This window comes from Macrosteles quadrilineatus, unplaced genomic scaffold (assembly GCF_028750875.1).
Source record: "Macrosteles quadrilineatus isolate MER2022 unplaced genomic scaffold, UCM_ALF_1.0 Scaffold_4__1_contigs__length_99947679, whole genome shotgun sequence".
NCBI classification, from domain to species: domain Eukaryota; kingdom Metazoa; phylum Arthropoda; class Insecta; order Hemiptera; family Cicadellidae; genus Macrosteles; species Macrosteles quadrilineatus.
The window spans coordinates 11,869,329-11,877,438 of NW_026542597.1; the positions used below are offsets into that span (position 1 = coordinate 11,869,329).

The 8,110-nt window shown below is 35.4% G+C and overlaps 1 protein-coding gene across 1 annotated transcript; it reads right to left on the reverse strand.

The window, feature by feature from the left end:
• Positions 1-152: 152 nt before the first annotated feature.
• Positions 153-7,292, reverse strand: LOC128992529 (bis(5'-nucleosyl)-tetraphosphatase [asymmetrical]-like). Its single transcript, XM_054416151.1, has 3 exons — positions 6,986-7,292; positions 4,909-5,024; positions 153-413 (listed from the first exon to the last, which is right to left on the reverse strand). The coding sequence occupies exons 1-3, from the start codon at positions 7,089-7,091 to the stop codon at positions 216-218; spliced, it is 420 nt and encodes a 139-aa protein (XP_054272126.1). The 5' UTR covers positions 7,092-7,292; the 3' UTR covers positions 153-215.
• Positions 7,293-8,110: the final 818 nt, after the last annotated feature.

The window sequence follows — 8,110 nt, forward strand, 5'->3', positions numbered from 1 at the left end:
AAGTAAAGGTTGAGCATTTAATTAGAAAGTTGGTTTTAGTACATAAAATAGGTAACAAAACTTAGGCACAAAAACACTAGCTTTCAAACTTGTACTCCGTGTAGAAATGTTCTTTTTACTTTAGGTTGGTTAATAAGATTCAAAAGCTGGAAATGGGTATATAAGAATAAGTTTATTTAACGTTTAAGGGTATGGAAAAAATTATTACTAATAAATCACAGGCTTTTACAAATGAACTCCTGACATTCTTTCAGAAGATCGGCAAAGTCCTTGAAACCAGACAACTCGCAAGCTTTTTCCAGAGGCAGCCACTTGAAGTCTTGATGCTCCTTTGACATTTTAATTTCTTTGTCTTTGTCAACAAGCTCAGCCAGCCAATAGATGACAATTTTTGGTTTATTGTTCACATTGTACTGAAAACAGAATAATCCTACTGATATTTTTATTATTCAATAGGTGTCTATTGTCGGGACCACATAAGTTTGCAGTTGAGGGAGGAGCCTATTTACCATATGGTTTTCAATGAACCAATGAGAACGGTGCGGTGTTGCCAAATCTAACAATACCAGCTGATTTAAAAATATAGCTTTGTATATTTTTATTAGTGTTGTCAATGGGTGATGTGGCAACGTCGCACTAGCCTCGTCTTGTGATTGGCTGCCACCAACTGCAAACTTACGTGGTCCCGACAATAAAATACTAAGTGAAAAGAGATATTGTAACAAAAAGACGTATGCATCGGTGATAATAAGACAAAAACATATGATTTACTCCCACTAATTCTCTTAGCAGAAGATACAATAAAAATGATTATTTTGGCAAATTGTGCTGTTAAAATACAACTAAAAGTGTATCACCGCCTTCATTTTAATTTCAACAAACATTAACTATAGAAAAAATGACAATTTGACAATGGTCATTGTTTTAACAGATACTATTAAAGAGTCTTTATAAATTAAAGATACAGTATTTAGATACAGATTTCAGTGATAGATTTGTCTGATTTTTAATTTATGCATAAACCAATCTAGCTCAACAGCGCGACTCTGCTATGTATTAAACACAAAACCAGTAATAGTGCTAAATAAACCATAATAGCTGTATAATAACTCTGTGTGCATACACATCAGATCCCTGAACCGCTTAGTTCTATTATAGCCTTACACATAAACAATAAACTCGGTTAGAAACAACAAAATGTTCTCCATGATCATGCTTTATTCATTACTCCTTTCATATTCGCACATTGATAGACTCAACCCTAAGTATCGTCTTCCATTCTAACAGGAGATCTCCAGTTCCTCAGCTGTCAGCGCCTCGGCAAATCGCTTTGGTAGAAAAGTGCTGTAATCGCCGTCCTTTTCCTGGACATTGATCTCGAGCACGATTGATGTTCCATGGTAACCCTCTTCACTCCTCATTCTGGACACGTGGGAGATATGCTCTCTTCTCTAAAGTGTTTAACTTGTTGTAGAGACATAGGTATTGTATTCTGTAAAAGGAAAAATGAAGCAATACGTGGCAAACTAAAATATGTAAGATTTAAAATGTTGTTGGATGATCACTTGTTTAGTATAATACAGTGATCACAACATTCCAGACAATCGAATGATACTATATATTGAATTTGTAAAAACAAGCAAGAACAGCACGAAAACATTCTCAAATTATAAAAGATCAAATATTGTGAAGTTACTGTTCACAAACATAAACATTTATAAAACATTGTAGCTGTAATGTTGAAATATACCTCCAAGCTTACAAGTGTGAAGGAACAAATACAAAGGTCGAGTAAGAGACCACAGCTACTAAGAGTTTGTATTGTTACAAGATAAAACAATAAATGTCAAACGCCATGAAATGTACAAAAGCAATGGGACGTAACAGAAAACACAATATGCAATACGATGAATTGGTGCTGAGTTGCATCACAGCTAGGAAGTATTAGTATTAAACCATACGCATACAGTAGGCCCCCTCTTAACCGACCCAAATGGGACCGGACCTAGGTCGGATAACTCAAAAGGTCGGTTAAAACGGGCAATCCCTAAAATCATAAAATAATGAAGTGCTATTCATTTGTAATTATATAATCATTATTTTGAAGTCATACTTGCATTATTTATAAAATAAAGTACTCTTATCTCCTTTTTTGTATTGATAGAAAAGTCACAAATAAACACAAAACACGGTTATGTCAAATAGGCCTACTTTCAGTGGAATATATTATAATACTAGGCAAGAGTCAATAAAAATTCCTATTTTAAAAACTTTAGTACTGTAATGTATTAAGTGATGCTTTAAAAATCCATCGTAGTACAGTACAGAACCTTTTGTCGAAATTAAAGATACAAGCAACCATTTTGTTACAAGACAGGATGTTTATTTATAGCCTCTCACTGGAGGCTCCAGGCACAAAACTATCTTGATCTTGGAGTTGTTAACCCCCTTCCCTTCCCTCCCTACAAGTTGCGTTGACAAGATAATCAGTTCTCAAAATCGTAACGCACTTTATGATGTTATAAATTTTCCGCACAGATAACAAATCAGATCAGATGTGCTCGGGCTACGTACGATGATGACAAACTGACAATAGGCTATGCTATATTTTTTGTGACCAATACAAAATAATTTATTCTTAGTCATATCCTGTGGAGATAAGCGCATGGTTCAGTTCTCATCGCCCAGCGTGGGAGCGGAAATGCCGAGATTCCAAGAAAGTGGCGGTTAAACCGAACTGCTCTCAAAGTAAGGTCGGGTAAAACAAGGCGGATAATCCGATTATCGGTTAATACGAGGTCAGTTAAGAGGGGGTCTACTGTAACAGTAAAATGTGTACAAAATGTAACAGTGAATTGTAACTGCAATTTTGAAGTTTTAACTGTTGTTACAACTACAACAAAAAAACTTCACTGTATTCCTAAATCAAAATAGTAAAGTGATTCTTGGCTACAGACACACACACACAAGCAAATTTTCAGCGTAAATATTGCAGATGCTAATGGCAAAGTGTGAGCAAGGCCCAGGTACTCACCTGTTCGGTTGCACAGGCAGTACGGTACCGACACTGGCTATTGGGTGCTAATAAAGCAATTGAAAGGTCAACTTACCACTCTTGACCATGCCTCAACCTTTTAAAAGCGGCTTTCTAAAACTGCAAAGGCACATCTGAGCTCCAGTATCAGGACTTTAGAGGTCTCAAGTTGAGTCAACTGAATGTTTTTTTTTTTTGTATCTTATTGTGTAAAATCCAGCTCAGCTACAAAGCGTAGTTTTTTTATATCCAAGATTCATGTGACCTTGTTCATCTTGTCGCTTGTCCTATCGATAGAGCTAGTGGCAAAAACTTATCCGGATGAAGTGTCGCAACACGGTCTCACACAAGGTGACTGGAATCCATCTACCTTTTTCTTTAGTCCCCATCACTTGACTAGATAAAATTTTTTTTTCTTTGATCACTTTTTCTACCAGACAAATGACAGAATAGTTTTTACATTTTAGACTCGTAAAAAGCACCTTTCACAATGTCCCCATGTTCATCTAGCAAGTTGTGCACAGGCAAGGTGTGTGGCACACGGTCAGCCACAAAAATTCCGTACTACTTTGAAGGTAGTATTCAAAAAGAGTTTTATACTTTGATATTCTCACTACATCGTTGAGTGCAGATTTGGGCTTTTTGGTGTTGTCACACGTGGTGAGAACCAACATAAGTTCCTGTTTTGGGTTTTCTAAAAACGTCATTTGGTCACAATTTATTGTCCTATGTAAACGGGGGTTGTATTTGTCAACGAGCTCTGGTAGCATAGCCTTACTTGGTTCATAGGTACCTTCTCCACATCCACCCTTTAATCGTTCGGTTAAACCGTTACATAATAGACACATTCAAATGTGAGAACGTACTGTAGTGAGTTATCCCAATCGTTTCATGAATGGCTGGAACTCTTTTTTGCAAAATCACGTACCAAAATCAGATTGTATGTTGAATGGCTTTCTAGGGGTGCTTGGTTTTTTTTAAGACCTTCTTCATTGCAAGAGTGATAGTGTGTGTCACAAACTTTTTTAGCAATGAAGATGAAGCAGCTAAGGGTAACAAAAAAATCTTCTTCTGATGCGGTTCAACCGTCATGGCAGGACAAAACTTGAATCTGGAAACGTCTGCGGTATCAGGAACCCTTTCACTTGTTAACAGTTTACAGAAACTAAGAATATTTTTTTTATATTTAACTTTTGTTTTCATTTTACCTTTAAGATCACAGTTGTATTTTCCCAAAGCTAGCTGCAAGCATTAGCACCCTCACGCACTGGGTGTCATTACCCGCGGCAGACATGGTGACGAAACAAGCAAGTCTTGCTGTTGAGCTCAAACGGTTTATGCATAAATTTAAAAAAAAAACCAGGGAGATCTTCCTACTGGAGGCTGTTAGTATAGTAATATAGTCTTAATTAAATTTTAATAATGGCTACATGTGTGAAGTAATTGACTCGGGGTTGTATACTATTTTCTAAATTCCAGATTTTTTAAGGGTAGCACAGTGGCCCCAAGTAACTATTAGAAGGTCTACGATTCGATCCTTAGTAAAGTCAGTAGCTTTTTGGTGGTTTGAAACTGGACCCAGCTGTCCCTGATCGTTAGGCTCTAAATACATGATCCTGACTGGTGAAATAGCTGATCTTAGTCAGTAACAGAGCTACACAGATCATCTCCCAACAATCTACACTAATCCTTTACTCGTATTTGGGTTAAAATACGCAATATGCACCTAGGTGGCGTCCCCATCTCATTTTGATACTGATAATTAAAGTGAAAATGAAATAAAAAGTGTTGGAGACACATAATATGTTCCGTCAAATAGTTGAAGTACCAAAAACGCAATACCACAGCATATATAAAACCAGGGTACAACTTACATTCAAAGTTCTTTCAAATTGTTTAAATACTTTTAAATCCTTTTCTGATAAGCCAGCTTCCTCTTCTGTTTCTCTTAGTGCAGTCGTAAAGTCTGTCTCTCCTGGGTCTACATGTCCTGGAAGAAAATGTGACGCATGAGTGTTTAATTTAAATCATTTATGCGTCATAACACTACAATACTTATTAATGTATTACCAATAATCTACTTTAAGAATTCAGCTTAAAGGGGGGGGGGGGACTTATGGCAAAAGCTTTTATATCCAACTCCATACTAACAAGCATAAAAGTATTGATTGATCAATAGCCTAACCAAATTTAGCCTAGACTAGAACCAAAAACCATGTACTTCTATATCTATTGAATCAAATATCAAAGTTCTGCTGAAATGTCATCCTTGCCCTAGTAACAAAAAAAAGAGTAAAGTTAAACCTAATCGGTTTCCAGGCCTCAATAAAAGGTAACTTACTGGGCTATCAACCTACAGGTAGGGGAAACACCAGATATGATGTTATGAATAACTCCTAAGTCAGCAATCAGCATTGCCCATGTTATTAGTCATTTACTGGAAATACATAAAAATACATCTAATAACACTTGAACCATATGTGACCATTGGGTTTGATAATGATTGACGTGTCCAATCAAAATCGATCATCACTTACCATCCTTAGGCCTACATTATATGTATTTACCACTTGTGAGTCAATAGTATTAAGTGAAAATACCGGTATATGTTCCAAGTGGATGTGTTGCTAGCCAAGTTGTTAGCATCTTGGACTTCGGTGCAGGAGGGACGGGTCCAATTACCGCCACATCCACAAAACCTAAATGGATTTGACCGCTTGATTAAGCGTTTGATCTCTTCCGACTTTAACTAAAAATGCCACTGGGGTGGAAAAAAGTTTTATTACACACATTTTTATATAGGTAGGTGGTACTTTCAATAACTTTTTATTGTAGAGCACAAATTTAGATTTCATAAAAAATTCTAAAGAAAAATGGTTTGACGGTTGGAATGAATAAAATAAAATATGTCGAGAGAAAATAAAACTAGCTTACCCATCAACCGTTGCTGCAATTTTAAGAAAGTTAACCATTCAATATTGAATCTCTGGAAGGTCTTTTATATTTCAGAGCAATCCATTTTATGTTACTTTTAATATTATTTAGGCTATTAACTTATGTTTTACAATTAGAACAGTAAAACGTCACTAACTTATACAGTAAACAATTGATGAAGGGCTTTTTTGTAAACAATATTTTTTTGTTTTTCAGTTTGGTGCGTAAACAAAGAGGCCTAGGCTAGATTATTGATTTTCCAACGAGAGAGCATGTCACATAAAGTTGTCCATGCGAGAATCATGGTTTTTTTAAAGTCACATCCACACACTTGCAGTGATTGCCCTTGAGATTTGTTTATAGTTAACAGTACCGGTATTACAAATGTGAGTCGCACAGGAAACTGTAAACGTTTGAATTCAAAGGGCACATCTGTAGGGATTGTTGGAATACTTAGGTGACAAGAGAATTTCTCCTCCCTTAAATTTGCCACTTAAAATTGTTATTAAGCCTCTAAAGTTCTTTATACTTGTTATTAAATAGATTAGTCATCAGTTTCTTTACTATTTAAGTTAGTGAGTTACATTATTGTGGAAAGTTGAACTAGGTCTTTTCAATTGAAATGGAGAACATTGATATTTCAATAGGCCTAGGCCTACCGGTACGGTACATTGGCCAAAAACATCCATGTTCGTAAAAAAACATTGATATAGGCCTAGGCAGCTTAGAAAAGAACCTGTGCGCTAATGCTTCCAAAGTTAGCCAAACAAATACATTGGTAACTTAACCTAGCCTACTATCGATGTAACTTAAAAAACATCGAACATCGATATATCGAAAACATCATCGATGCTCATTCCAAGCCTAACTTAACTTAGACCCTATGACAAAGTTAACATTTTTATGGGTTCCGGTTAGCCTAGTGGGAGGATTAACTCCTATGACTTGAGCAGACAAGGGATATTTTAAATCTTACAACAGTAACAACTCATTATCAAAAAACTTAGTCGTGTTTACCTTTCGGTGGAGTCCAATGATGTTTCCCATAAGAAGTTTGCATTAGTAAATATTCTATATCTGGGTTTCTGCGAAAAATTACAAATCCTGCTGCTCTTACAGCCATTTTGCAATAAATATTTAACCTAATATTATTTTTTTAAGAAAGCCTACAAAACATTGACAATGACAATAATTGACAGATATGTATCTTATCACGGGTTAAGTTATAGAACTTTTAGCCCACACCCTAAAATAGTGAAAGTGAACTGGAAACTCGTATAAATAAATTAAATTAACACCCGCTCGCTAATTTAGGTTATGTTATGACGTGACTGAAAAGTGGCTAGAATAATATTTAGGTTACGTTCATTGGTTTTGTTATGTTTTTTCCCCCAAAATTGGCCGGCTTTGCTGCACACAAAATGCAGCTGTTCAGGTCAATGCCGACACATTGATTTCAGGCTGCATGTCATAGTGCATAATCTTACAGTATCTAATGTGAAAAATGGTTTCATACTGCATAGAAAGGAAACATATATATATATACAGTGCATAATTTGGTTTGTTAAGTTTAAAATAAATGTATGAATAAACATATTAGTGTGTCCAAAGATGTAGTGATTGTAACCCTTAACACTTGTTAAAGATTTCTTAGAGCTGTATTGATAACATTTTTTCATCAACATCAACATCTGTTGATTCATGATTCATTCTATTATTATTACTACTATACTGTATATTCTAATAAAGATGGATGTGACTGAGTGTACTAGTACTTGTAGCTATTGGATAATGTAGTTGTAAAGATTGAGCTTTAACCCAGATATGAATAAAGTATTATTTCCTTACAGTGAAGCGAGATATAGCCTCGTTGACAATGAGATCAGCTGTTTCCTTATCCATAAGAATGTTGGCAAAACGGCACTTCAAAACAAATTGTTAAGTTCAATGTTCAAAATCAAATACCTTCTAGCAAAACTCCAGAAAAATTTCTATTTGCCAGATTAGATTTTCACAAAAATATCTCCTTAAAAATTGTCATATTTTAATACCTATTACAATATTATAGTTTATTGAGTAGGCCTATATCTAAGGTTGCTGCTACAGGAAAAGTATTAAAGTGTATTAGAGAAATGGAATTGA